Genomic DNA, 14609 nt, shown 5'->3' with positions numbered 1-14609 from the left:
AGCGGAGACGCCGCCAGGCGGAGCCAGGGGCCACACATGCTAGGGATCCTGTGGCCCACCCTAGTACGAGCCGCCCTGGGGTTCGTACTGGTTTCCCGGCCCACCAAATAAGTTCACCGGAGCCCCCTGCCGATGAACTTAGCTGGTGTCCCCCAGTGGACTTTGAGCCTGAGATTCCGGATTTCGCTGGCAATCCTGGAATCCAGATTCCCACAGTGGGGTTTACTGAAATAGACTTTTTTAGTTTTTTTTTCAGTAACCCACTGGTGAATTTGATGGTGGAGCAGACGAATCTGTACGCCCAACAGTTCGTCGCTCAAAACCCAGGCTCAGTTTTGGCTAGACCCGGTGGCTGGACGCCGGTCAGTGCAGCCGAAATGAGGACATTTTGGGGCCTCGTGCTGCATATGGGTCTAGTCCAAAAACCCAGTGTCAGGCAATACTGGAGTGGGGACGTCCTGTACCAGACCCCACTGTACAGTATGGTCATGATACGTCACCGGTTTGAGGCCATCCGGAAATGTCTGCATTATTCCGATAATGCAGCATGTCCACCCCGAGGTGATCCTGCCTATGACCGGCTGTACAAGATACGGCCGGTCATCGATCACTTTGGGGCCACATTTCAGCAGGCCTACGTACCTGGAAGGGAGGTCGCGGTTGATGAGTCTCTCGTTGCGTTCAAGGGGAGACTCAGTTTCCGCCAATACATTCCCACAAAGCGGGCGAGGTATGGCGTGAAGCTATACAAAATTTGTGAGAGTACCTCAGGGTACACTTACAAATTTCGTGTGTACGAGGGGCGAGATTCCCGGATTCAACCACCAGAATGTCCCCCCACTCTGGGTGTTACCGGGAAACTCGTGTGGGACCTTATGTACCCACTGCTGGATAAGGGTTACCACTTGTACGTGGACAACTTTTATACCAGCATTCCCTTGTTCAGGTCCCTTGCCGCCAGATCCACGTTCGCTTGTGGGACCGTGCGGAAAAATCAACGCGGCCTCCCTGCCTACCCCCTCCAGGTACCTATCCCCAGGGGTGAGACCCGTGCACTTACCAGTGGAAACCTGTTGCTGGTCAGGTATAAGGACAAGAGGGATGTCCTTATGCTGTCCACAATCCACGGTAACAGCACCACCCCAGTCCCTGTGCGAGGTACCGCGGCAACGGTCCTCAAGCCCGATTGTATCGTCGACTACAATCGGTATATGGGAGGAGTTGATCTCTCTGATCAAGTCCTCACGCCATATAACGCCATGCGCAAAACCCGGGCATGGTACAAAAAAGTTGCGGTCTACATGGTGCAGGTTGCCATGTACAACTCTTTTGTACTATCCCGAAGCGCTGGCAGCACAGGGACATTCCTCCAATTCTATGAGGCAGTCCTCAAAGACCTGATCTTTTCGGACCGGGAAAGAGCAGGCCGGAGTACCTCGGGAACTGGAGGCGCCCGGATCGTCCCTGGCCAACACTTTCCAGGTGTGGTCCCCCATACTGGAAAGAAGGGACGAACCCAAAAAAAGTGCAGAGTGTGTCACAAGAGGGGGATACGGAAGGACACCACAACTCAATGTGACACGTGCCCCGATCATCCGGGCCTCTGCATTATCGATTGCTTCAGGGAGTATCACACTTCCATGGAGTACTAAATTTTTATAATCCCCAACAGTTCACTAGAGAACATAAAACACTATGGCTCTCAGACTTTGGAGACACGAAAACAATTTTTCTTTCCCCAAAAAATATTAGTTTTAGTGCAGGCATCCTCAAACTGCGGCCCTCCAGATGTTGTAAAACTATAACTCCCAGCATGCCCAGACAACCTACAGCCATCATCAGGGCATGGTGGGAATTGTAGTTTTACAACATCTGGAGGGCCGCAGTTTTAGGATGCCTGCTTAGTGTCTCCAAAGTCTGAGAGCCATACATATTGGGCATCGTCGCGTGCGTAAAAGTCGTCGCTATAAAAATAACTTTTTACCAAACGCCTCGGATGAACGGTGTTAAAAATATAAAATAAAAACGGTGCCAAAACACCTATTTTTGGGCAAAATTTAAATTTAAATCCATTTTGCCGGTAATAAAGCAAGGGTTAACAGCCAAACAAAACTAAACATTTATTGCCCCAATTCTGTAGTTTGCAGAAACACCCCATATGTGGTCGTAAATGGCTATATAGCCGCACGGCAGGGCATAGAACGAAGGGAACTCCATACGGTTTCTGGAAGGCAGATTTTGATGGACAGTTTTTTTTTTTTACACCATGTCCCATTAGAAGCCCCCCCTGATGTAGCCTAGACTAGAAACTCCAAAAAAGTGACCCCATCTAAGAAACTACACCCCTCAAGGTATTCAAAAATTACTTTACAAACTATGTTAACCCTTTAGGTGTTCCACAAAACTAAATAGCGAATGTAGAAACAATTTTAGAATTAAATTTTTTTGTTACATTGCCTCAAAAAAGAGTAATATAGAGCAACCAAAAATCTAATTTACCCCAAAAATTGTCCCAAAACAACAACCACCTTATCCCGTAGTTTCCTAGATGGGGTCACTTTTATGGAGTTTCTACTCTAGGGGTGCATCAGGGGGCTTGAAAGGGTACATGGTGTAAATAAACCAGTCCAGCAAAATCTGCCTTCCAAAAACCGTATGGCGTTCCCCTTCTTCTATGTCCTGCCGTTTAGCCAAACAGTAGTTTACGACCACATTTGGGGTGTTTTTGCAAACTACAGAATCAGGGCAACCCATTTTGAGTTTTGTTTGGCAGTTAACCCTTGTTTTACTCCTGGAAAAAACTGATTATATTGGAAAATTTTCCAAAAAATAGAAATTTCTAAATTGTTTCTCCATCTGCCATTAACTCTTGTGGAACACCTAAAGGGTTAACAAAGTTTGTAAACCCAGTTTTGAATACCTTGAGGGGTGTACTTTCTTAGATGGAGTCACTTTTTTGAAATTTCTATTCTAGGGGTGCAACAGGGGGCTTCAAATGGGACATGGTATAAACAAAACCAGTCCTGCAAAATCTGCCTTCCAAAACCCATATGGTGTTCCCCTCCTTCTATGTGCTACCGTTCGGCCAAACAGTAGTTTACGACCACATATGGGGTGTTTTTGCAAACTACAGAATCAGGGCAACCCATTTTGAGTGTTGTTTGGCAGTTAACCCTTGTTTTACTCCTGGAAAAAATTGATTATATTGGAAAATTTTCCAAAAAATAGAAATTTCAAAATTGTTTCTCCATCTGCCATTAACTCTTGTGGAACACCTAAAGGGTTAACAAAGTTTGTAAACCCAGTTTTGAATACCTTGAGGGGTGTACTTTCTTAGATGGAGTCACTTTTTTGAAATTTCTATTCTAGGGGTGCAACAGGGGGCTTCAAATGGGACATGGTATAAACAAAACCAGTCCAGCAAAATCTGCCTTCCAAAACCCATATGGTGTTCCCCTCCTTCTATGTGCTCCCGTTCGGCCAAATAGTAGTTTACGACCACATATGGGGTGTTTCTGTAAACTACAGAATCAGGGCAACCCATTTTGAGTGTTGTTTGGCAGTTAACCCTTGTTTTACTCCTGGAAAAAATTGATTATATTGGAAAATTTTCCAAAAAATAGAAATTTCAAAATTGTTTCTCCATCTGCCATTAACTCTTGTGGAACACCTAAAGGGTTAACAAAGTTTGTAAACCCAGTTTTGAATACCTTGAGGGGTGTACTTTCTTAGATGGAGTCACTTTTTTGAAATTTCTATTCTAGGGGTGCAACAGGGGGCTTCAAATGGGACATGGTATAAACAAAACCAGTCCTGCAAAATCTGCCTTCCAAAACCCATATGGTGTTCCCCTCCTTCTATGTGCTACCGTTCGGCCAAACAGTAGTTTACAACCACATATGGGGTGTTTCTGCAAACTACAGAATCAGGGCAACCCATTTTGAGTGTTGTTTGGCAGTTAACCCTTGTTTTACTCCTGGAAAAAATTGATTATATTGGAAAATTTTCCAAAAAATAGAAATTTCAAAATTGTTTCTCCATCTGCCATCAACTCTTGTGGAAGACCTAAAGGGTTAATGAAGTTTGAAAAAACAGTTTTGAATACCTTGAGGGGTGTAGTTTCTAGAATGGGGTCATTTTTGGGAGGTTTCTATTATCTAAGCCTCACAATATGACTGCAAACCTGAACTGGTCCATAAAAAGTGGGATTTTGAAGATTTCTCAAAAATTTCAAAATTTGCTTCTAAACTTCTAAGCCTTGTAACATCCCCAAAAAATAAAATATCATTCCCAAAATTCTACAAACATGAAGTAGACATATGGGGAATGTAAAGTCATCACAATTTTTGGGGGTATTACTATGTATTACAGAAGTAGAGAAACTGAAACTTTGAAATTTGCTAATTTTTCAAAATTTTTGGTAAAAAATGTATTTTTTTATGCAAAAAAATTAACTTTTTTGACCCAATTTTAGCAGTGTCATGAAGTACAATATGTGACGAAAAAACAATCTCAGAACGGCCTGGGTAAGTCGAAGCGTTTTAAAGTTATGAGCACTTAAAGTGACACTGGTCAGATTTGCAAAAAATGGCCTGGTCCTTAAGGTGAAAATGAGCCTGGTCCTTAAGGGGTTAAAGACTACCACTCTTAAGAACAGAGGTTCATTCAAGTGTTTTGAAAACACCTGTGGATGTCAAGGAGCAGCAATCAAGCATAATAGGCACCAATTAAGCAGATTTAAAAGGACTGTGAAACTCAGCTCCTTCTAGACATTTACTGGTGTGTTTACAAACATGGTGAAGTCAAGAGAATGGTCCAGGAAGACAAGAGAAGAGGTGATTTCTCTTCACAGGAAGGGCAATGGCTATAAGAAGATTGCAAAGATGTTAAACATACCAAGAGACACCATAGGAAGCATCATTCGCAAATTCATGGCAAAGGACACTGTTGAAACGCTACCTGGTCGTGGCAGAAAGAAGATGCTTACTTCGACTGCTGTGCGCTACCTGAAGCGCAAAGTGGAAAAAAGTCCCCGTGTGACTGCTGAGGAACTGAAAAAAAAAAATTGTCAGATGTGGGTACTGAAGTTTCAGCTCAGACAATAAGGCGCACACTGCGTAATGAAGGCCTCCATGCCAGAACTCCCAGGCGCACCCCCTTGCTGTCTCCAAAGAATAAGAAGAATCGACTGCAGTATGCCAAAAGTCATGTGGACAAACCACAAAAGTTTTGGGATAGTGTTCTGTGGACTGATGAAACCAAATTAGAACTGTTTGGGCCCGTGGATCAACGTTATGTTTGGAGGAGGAAGAACAAGGCCTATGAAGAAAAGAACACCTTGCCTACTGTGAAGCATGGCGGGGGGTCAATCATGCTTTGGGGCTGTTTTGCTTCTACTGGTACAGGGAAGCTTCAGCGTGTGCAAGGTACCATGAATTCTCTTCAGTACCAGGAGATATTGGATAAAAATGTGATGCTGTCCGTCACAAACCTGAGGCTTGGGAGACGTTGGACCTTTCAACAGGACAATTATCCCAAGCATACCTCCAAGTCCACTAGAGCATGGTTGCAGATTAAAGGCTGGAACATTTTGAAGTGGCCATCGCAGTCACCAGACTTAAATCCGATTTGAGAACCTCTGGTGGGACTTAAAGAAAGCAGTTGCAGCGCGCAAGCCTAAGAATGTGACTGAACTGGAGGCTTTTGCCCATGAAGAATGGGCGAAGATACCCGTAGATCCCCACAAGACACTTGTGTCAAGCTATGCTTCACGTTTAAAAGCTGTTATAACTGGAAAAGGATGTTGTACTAAGTACTAAGATTGAATGTCACTTAGGGGTTCAATAAAACTGATAATGATGTCAGCACAGAAAAGACATTTGTGGTTATTTCATTATAAATGTTATGTTATATTTGTCTGACTTACAAGCGCCTCTTTGATTTAATTGTAAACAAGATGACTGAAATGATCAAAATCAATGTCAAACTGGCCAAAACACTCAATTTCAGTGGGGGTTGAATAATTTTGAACACAACTGTATGTTAACCACACTTCCTAATAAAGTGATGTTGACCGCATTGCCCCATCATTGAGGCTATGAGGATGAGTTACGCTCCCCACTTCTGACAGCACTTATTAGGTCTTCTCTAAAACTGAAGAAATATCAATAGTACAACTTTTCAGGAACTGTGGAGAGGAGCCATGAAACCCGGACTGACAGTCGGTTGTTGCAGTCAGTTTCCTCAGTGGCCCCTCTAAGCATGCCCTTACACATTAGATGAAAATCTGCTGAACCCACCAGTTTTGTCAAGACTTGCAAACTTTGTAAGAAAAAGGAGGATTCATGAAATGGTGGTAAAGAAAGCCCAGTAAGGGACTGGCCATAGACCCTAAAGGGAATTTCCCAAGTGGGCTGCTGCCCATAGGGCCACTCGAACCCACCTCTAGACTGGTAGATACTATTGGGGAATTATAGAGGTCATTATTATAGGAAGTACAGGCAGCATGGTAAAGATGCGACAGCTTGGTGTTGTGGCCCATCTCACCTCCTAAGCTTCCTTCTCCATATCTATAATAAAGACAATTGGAGGAAGACAGAACTTGGCAATTACTGATGGCCACCACAGAGGGACAGCTTCTGGGGAGGTATTTTGTGCTGCACTGTGGTATTTGGTTACGTGGGATGGTATTCTGTGCTGTTCTATACTAACCATGCCAACTTTATATTGGTCCCATCTACTTGTGTTGCCTTATCTTCTGTCAATTTGGACCCACCTACAACTTTGGGGCCACTTTTTTTTTATTTTTATTCCAGGGCCAATTTAAGTTCCCAGTCTTCCCCTGTTTTATGCGGTGTGCACAATCTCTGTATGCCCTCACCTCAAGAAAGAGCAATTTCTACACCTATAACCAATTTCTCCCTTCATTTCAATGTTCTCCAGACCGGAAGATATATGAAAAGAATTGCAATAGTCAAAGATCATATAGAAATCCTTCAAAATGTCATATGTGTAGAATAAGTAGTGTGAAGAGTAAAACACTGAAGGGATAAACACTGAAATCAGTGGGGTCTCCTGTGCAAGAACATTATGTAGACTCCTTGATGTTCAACTGCTAATTTGATGTTTCATATGGTATGGCCACCCCTGAGTTTTCCTGTCTGACAGTTGTGATGTCACAGAAGATTTCAGCCCACTGATCTCACTTGTGACTTGTAGCAGCTTACAGTACCTGCCTGAAACTCACTTGAGATGTCACAGCAGTATACAGTACCTGCTTAGAAGTCACTTGTGATGTCACAGCAGCATACTTGACTGGAAATCACTTGTGATGTCAGATTAGTATGCCTTATGAGACCTGTCTTGTCAAGTCACAGCAGCTCTCCTGACGGGAACTCCCTTGTGATGTCACAGAAACTCTCCTAACTGGAAATCATTTGTGATGTCACAGCAGCCTAGCTGCCAGGAACTCGCTTGTGATGTCACAACAGCAGCCTAGCTGCCAGGAACTCGCTTGTGATGTCACAACAGCAGCCTAGCTGCCAGGAACTCGCTTGTGATGTCACAACAGCAGGTCACCTGCCCGGAACTCGCTTGTGATGTCACAACAGCAGGTCACCTGCCCGGAACTCGCTTGTGATGTCACAACAGCAGGTCACCTGCCCGGAACTCGCTTGTGATGTCACAACAGCAGGTCACCTGCCCGGAACTCGCTTGTGATGTGATCACAGTTGCTTACCCAGGGGAAGACACATTGATGGAATCCTTTGTATTAACCCCTTAAGGACCCGTACATGTATGGCGCTGGTGGACAGGACTTAAGGACCAGCACTGTACATGTACAGCGGGCTGATCGAGTGGGTGCAGGAGATGCCCCCTTCCAATCAGCGTCACAGACCCTGCAGTCACTGACAGCCGGGCCCTTACTGCATCGGTGAAAACACTGATGCCGGCGTGTTAACCCCTTGTATGAACGCAGTATGCAGAGGGTACAGGTGCCCCCCGCTTCCCCATCGGGTCCCCCCCCCCACAGCAGTGGCGGGGACCAGATGACAGAGAAGACAAGCCCGATGCCTTCCATAGGCATCGGAGCTTGCCTTCTATAGAAGCCTGTGAGATCCAGCCCTTAGGCATAAAAGCTGACAGCCAGTGCAATACAAAACATACATATTAGGTATCGCTGCATTCGTTAGAACCTGCTGTATAAAGATATCACATGAACTAACCCCTCAGGTGAACACTGTAAAAAAAAAGTGATCAAAAAGTCATATGCACCCTAAAATAGTACCAAACTGTCATCTCATACTTAAAAAAATGAGCCCCTACATAAGACATTTAAAAAAAAAACTATGGCTTTCAGAATATGGAGACACTAAAAAATAGTTTTTCAAAAATGCTTTATTATGTAAAACTGAAACAAACAACCAAAAAAGTAGTCATATTTGGTATTGTCGCTTCTGTAACAACCTGCTCTACAAAAATGATATAACCTGTGAGATGAACATTGTAAAAAAAAAAAAAAAAAAAAAAATGTGCCAAAACTGCTATATTTTTGTTACCTTGCCTCACAAAAAGTGTAATATAGAGCAGCCAAAAAATCATATGTACCCTAAAATAGTACCAACAAAACTGCCACCTTATCCCATAGTTTCCAAAATGGGGTACATTTTTGGGAGTTTGTACTCTAGGGGTGCATCAGGGTTTTTTAAAATGTGACATGGCAGCTTAAAATTATCCCAGTGAAATCTGCCTTCCAGAAACCATATGGCGTTCCTTTCCTTCTGCGTCCTGCCGTGTGCCCGTACAGCAGTTTACGACCACATATGGGGTGTTTCTGTAAACTACAGAATCAGGGTAATAAATATAGAGTTTTGTTTGGCTGTTAACCCTTGCTTTTGTTAGCAGAAAAAAAATTGATTAAAATGGAAAGTCTGCCAAAAAAGTGAAATTCTTAAATTTCATCTACATTTTCCTTTTAATTCTTGTGGAACACCCAAAGGGTTAACAAAGTTTATAAAATCTGTTTCGAATACCTTGAGGGGTGTAGTTTCTAAAATGGAGTGGTTTCTATTATGTAAGCTTCACAAAGTGACTTCTGACCTGAACTGGTCCTTAAAAATTGGGTTTTGGAAATTTTCAAAAAAAATTTAAGATTTGCTTCTAAGCCTTCTAACTTTCCAAAAAAGAAAATGTCATTTACAAAATGATCCAAACATGAAGTAGACATATGGGAAATGTAAAGTAATAACTATTTTAGGAGGTATCACTATCTGTTAGCAGAGAAATAGAAATTTTGAAAATTGTGCATTTTTTTTAAAAATAAAAATGAAATATTTTGACTCAAATTTACCACTGTCATGAAGTACAATAGGTGATGAGAAAACAACCTCAAATGACCTGGATAAGTAAGTGTTTTAAAGTTATTAACACATAATGCTGTTCCTCAGACTTCAAAACACAGTGGTTTATTTGTTAATAGCATATTAACTAAAATTCTTTTGTAACATGTATCAAAGGGGGTCCCCTTTCTTCCTTAGACACATGGAAGAAGGGGGACCCATTTTTGAAACCTGTTACAAAAGATTTTTAATGTATATGCTATTACCAAATAAACCACTGTTTTTTAACTCCAGAGGACCAACGCCCCAATCTAGTTAGCTTTTTTCTTCTGGAATATAAGCGGCTATTTTTCCTGTTCCAGGGTCCTTTTACAAATGGTTTTACACATGAAACGACTTGTGGTTTTCTTCTCACATACGTTTTTAAGTGAGGGCTGTACTTTAAGTATTACTATTTAATGGGGTTGTCTGTTATAATAAAAATTTTTTGTAGCAGGCAGTAGAGTGTTCTCTTTTAAAACTCCTTCCTTTCAGCGATCCTCACCAAACCAGAAATCATGAGAACCTGCTTTCGGGGCCCTGTGCAAGCTAATCTTGTGTTCCTCTCCCCCCGTTCACATAAACATACACAAAGAGGAAAACAAACTGTTTTTTTTTTTTTATTACAGATAATTTAAGTGCAAACAAGTACAATCATACCCAGTGGCACTTGACACTGGCACATGATGGGGGGGGGGGGGGGGGGCATCTATGGGGACACTTACTGGCACATTATTGGTGGGCATTATGGGGGTCCCTTTTTACTGGCACATTATAATCAAACCCTGTCACCTTTGCCCAGTCCCCTGCCCCCCCTTAATCATACCCAGTGTCACTCTTACCCAGTCCCCTGCCCCCTCAATTAGAGCCTGCCCCCTTAAATTAAGGGTGACAGACACTGGGTATGATTAAGGGGGCAGGGGACTGGATAAGGGTGACACTGGGTATGATTAAGGGGCAGGGGACTGGCTCTGGGTGACACTGGGTATGATTAAGGGAGGCAGGGGACTCTGCAAAGGTGACAGGGTATGTCCATATATGGAGTCAGTGCTTGTGTATTCTAATTTAGCCTGTATTTCAGAAAAGTTTCTGCTGGGACTCGAACCCACAACCTTCTGTATCGGAGGCAAGGCACTTAACCACACAGCTATAAGAGCTGCATAGCCACATCTATGCACATGACAGCTGCCCCAGCGCACTAAGTGTATAGATGTAGCAGAGCTGGGTGTGCTGGGGCAGCTGTCATGTGTATAGATGTCCACTCCTATAACAGAGTCTACAGTAGAAGTCTCATATTTTTCAGTCAGTGGCTATGCAGCTCTTATAGCTGTGTGGGTAAGTGCTTTGCCTCTGATACAGAAGGTCATGGGTTCGAATCCCACCAGACACATCTCTCCCTCTCCTGAGGACGGCAATACAGATGACTATGCCTGGGACTCGTCGGATTCGAATCTCGTAAATGAGAAGTGTGAAAGTTGTGACACGGGAGGTGAGAGAAGGCGGCTGCCATCCTGCATGTCGTTACAGTGTGTGGTGTTTGTGGCAGTCGCTACACCGGCCAAGGAGCCTCCACGCTGCCGAGCACCCCTGTTGCCACAGCTTGCACACCCCGAAGGCTGTTGAAGCCAATCACTGTCCACTCCTCAGCGGTCACTTATGCAGAAATGGCACATCACTTGTTGTTATGTTCTATATGGTAACAGATAGAGCTGTATAATTCCAAAATACAACTCAGTGGCGTAAAAATAGCATGCACAACATTGCCATATCATGCCCATACAACAGTGCTCAGGACTCGAATTTTCCAACCAGAAACTAGCAGTTAGTCCTTGTTCTGAATTATCTAGCGGTGTTTGTTTCTGGCTCCAGTGCAATTTGCCCCAGCTTTGACTTATAATACAGACTGTATCTCGTGACTAGTGATGGACGAACATCGGTCGGGACGGTTCGCGAACCCGATCATATGTTTGCGGTGGGCCCTATTCACTTTAATGGCAGGCGAACCTGAAAAACCTTCAGCTCATATTTGTAGAAGTGTACAAATAGTCCCATAACATGGACAGTGACATACTAGAAGGGGATCAATGACAAAAATTCCAACAAAAAATAGGTGTCTTAATCAGGGGCCATTTTTATGTGTCTTAAAGGGAAATTCTCTGAAATGTGACCTGTTGGAGCCTAGAATTTTTTTTATTTTAGGCCACGGGAGTACGTTGTTCCAATGTCGTTTGTCGCTATCTGTAGCTGAGGTAACGCAGCAAAATCTCAAACAAATGCTGCAATACCCAAATGCACTATATAGAAAGTATATTATTGGTATATAACACCCCTGCTTCAATAAAAAAAATTGGAGGGCAACACCAGTAGAAATTATTTGTTCCAATAGCGTTTGGCACTCTGTGTAGCTGCGGTATCGCAGCAGAACCGCAAACAAATGCTGCACAATACAAATGCACTATAATATACATATATTATAGTTAGAAAGTATATTATATGTTAGAAAGTATATTATAAGTACATCACACCCCTCAGTAAGTCTCACCTATCGATAGCACACCTATACCAGTCCTTAAAAGGACTTTTATGGCCCTATTAGCTAGCATTTGGTGTCCAAAACAGTCTGTCCCTGCTCCCTAGACTGGCAAAAGACTGAATGTAAAATGGCGTAGGGTAGGGGGTATGTCCATGTGCTGAAACGTCTCAATTGGCTGTCCTGTACCACCTGATGGCTCAGACATGGGTCAAAGTTCTTCCTAATAAAAAAAAGAATATGGCGCCGGCGGACAGCGCCATGTGTTGGCCCGTTCACCGAACAAGCAAAGTTCCCCGCGAAAGGATGTTGGGCGAACCGCAAGGCCATCTCTACCATGACCAGTACAAGGTGCTTAGGGGGTCATTCTGTCGCAAGCGATGGTGTGGCAGACTGTGACTTTTCCCTGCTCTTGCCAGGTCTAAAAAAGTGGGTGGGGAAGGGGATGGGCTGGCAGGCCCATCTCATTTGATCACTTTCCATGCCTGGTTTAGGTGTAGAATATGGTGTAAATTTAAGACTTCAAGGAAGCTGCCTTACACTTAGAATCGTGCTGGATGCGCCGAAGTTATGTAGAGGCCAGCACCTCTACATAACTTTCAGTGATCCACCACCAGCTATAGGGCTTATTAAGACTGGCGTCTATAACAACAGTCTTAATAAATGTGCCCCTTAGTTTTCTGTGTAAAATTATTTTATATATGCCAACTGCAAAACATTATTCAAATGTGATCTTATGATTTGGTTTTGTGAAAAATAAGACATTGAATGTCACTGCATGCAACATACTTTACAGTTTTGTCTCTTTATTTCTTAGGTCAGTTACAAATCCATGCATATTGTGAAAACCCAGACATTGTGATGTGTGGAAATAAAAGTGATCTTGAGGATCAACGAGCTGTTAAGGAAGAAGAGGCAAAGGAATTTGCTGAGAAATACGGGTGAGCAGTTTCCTTCCTGCCATTGTTCCTGCTAACATTTAGTGATGGCAAAGAAAATGCTTCAGTTTTATAAAACTGTGGCAACACGCTTTGTTTTTTTTATCTTTTTTTTTATTTTTTTACGTTTTCGCAGGATTGCTTTGTGGCCAGAGGGTTTTAAGACTTTTGCTAGGAGTGACATTCATACACCACACCACCTGTTCCCAACTCCCCACCAGCAATTGATCCATTAAATAACCAATATCCATTTCTTGAGTGAAAAGACTATTAACATTTAATATTTTTCAAATGGCCTTTGCATTTTTTGCCTTTTTTAGAGGGTCTCTGGAGGCATCCCAACACCCTACAAATTTACACTCCACCATATTAAGAGCACCTAACACCTTCTTTTTCCCATGGCCACTTCCACCTGACCCCACACCTAAAAGTTCATTTCAATATCGTCCTGTAATACAAAACAGAACATATCTAATCAAGTGACGTTGTATGGCATCTCTCCTCCAAAATTCTCCAGACCCCTTTTGTCTGACCACAACACCACTATTCCAATGAACAAAAACGACCAATCTCCTTGTAAATTAAAATTCTGGCCTTATTCAACTTCCTCACTGAACTGGTGTTTCTCACCACCCGCCAGGCCACAATGTTCAACCACACCTACCAGAGTACCTTGGGAAAGAATCCCAAAAACGCAACGGATCTAACTTGACATCTCTGAAAAGCTTTCTTATTCCTAGATCGTTGCCCCCAAGTGTAGCACCAAAATGTCTGAAAGCCTGTCTAAAGAAGCATGAAATTGAACCTCTGGCAACAATCTGTTCCACAACATGCCCCTCATACCTATCCATCTCACCAAAACTTGTTCCATTTCAAAATTCAACTGGCTACCCTCCCATCTTACTGTACATCCGCTCTAATTGCCCCAAGTCGACAAAAGTATGTCCGACAATCCAAATCGGGCAAGAGCCGTGACCTGAAAAATAGCAGGCACACAGTGTATACTAACTAAACCCAGTCCAAAGAGAAGTCCCACCCACCCAGTCTACCCTCGAATGGAAGGCCTACACACCCTTATAACCATTGAGGTCTAACATACAACTGGGTTCGATCCAACTCCCAGTGGCTTATTTTCTTAATCTTATCAACACCCAGACCCCACTGTGCCTCCTCTGTAGCCATCACTATGTGAAAAGAATGTGCACTGTAATCACTAGTCACCAGACCTTATCAACCAAACATTTTTGAAAAACTGCTATGAACTGGAACTGAGAGAGCTAAACCATCTGCATGAACCGATTAAAGGGGTAGGCCATACTAGCCACACTATGAAAAATTCACACAAACATCGAGACCTTGGCAATTAATGCAACTCAATCCATGTTTTCTTACCCACTTGATCAGTTTTCGATCTCCATTGATAACATCAAACTGACAGCAGTTCCAACTGTACAGGCCACCAAACTGTGCAAAAGGCCATCTGTCGACTGCCTAGAAGTCAAGCAAGAAAGAAGCTTCTCATACCAAGGCATGCATTCAATCTCCACTCTGTGGCCCAAATAACCTAATAGCTTAAAAAAAGACTGGCCGCCTGGCTTCGGCGATATTCTTTCTATTAATAAAGCCTTAGTCACATCCTCAACGCCAGCCATCCTAAACCAGAAAGCCAGAGCTGCCATGCAACTAGTCAGCTTGGTTACTAACGTACCCCTCTTGTACAACATGCCAATACAATATAACAACGTCAGCCAATCATCCGTAGAA

General features: G+C 43.1%; 1 protein-coding gene across 4 annotated transcripts in view; it reads left to right on the top strand.

Annotated features, from left to right (window-relative positions):
• RAB27A (RAB27A, member RAS oncogene family) overlaps positions 1–14609 on the top strand; it is an 81981-nt gene that overhangs the window by 61991 nt on the left and 5381 nt on the right. For all 4 annotated transcript variants that reach the window (XM_044279673.1, XM_044279670.1, XM_044279672.1 and 1 more), the window contains exon 5: positions 12725–12848. In XM_044279673.1, coding sequence (XP_044135608.1) covers positions 12725–12848 — 124 coding nt within the window. The remainder of the gene's footprint in view (positions 1–12724; positions 12849–14609) is intronic.

The sequence above is a fragment of the Bufo gargarizans genome, chromosome 2 (genome assembly GCF_014858855.1).
Source record: "Bufo gargarizans isolate SCDJY-AF-19 chromosome 2, ASM1485885v1, whole genome shotgun sequence".
NCBI classification, from domain to species: domain Eukaryota; kingdom Metazoa; phylum Chordata; class Amphibia; order Anura; family Bufonidae; genus Bufo; species Bufo gargarizans.
This window is presented reverse-complemented; position numbering and strand designations above follow the sequence as displayed.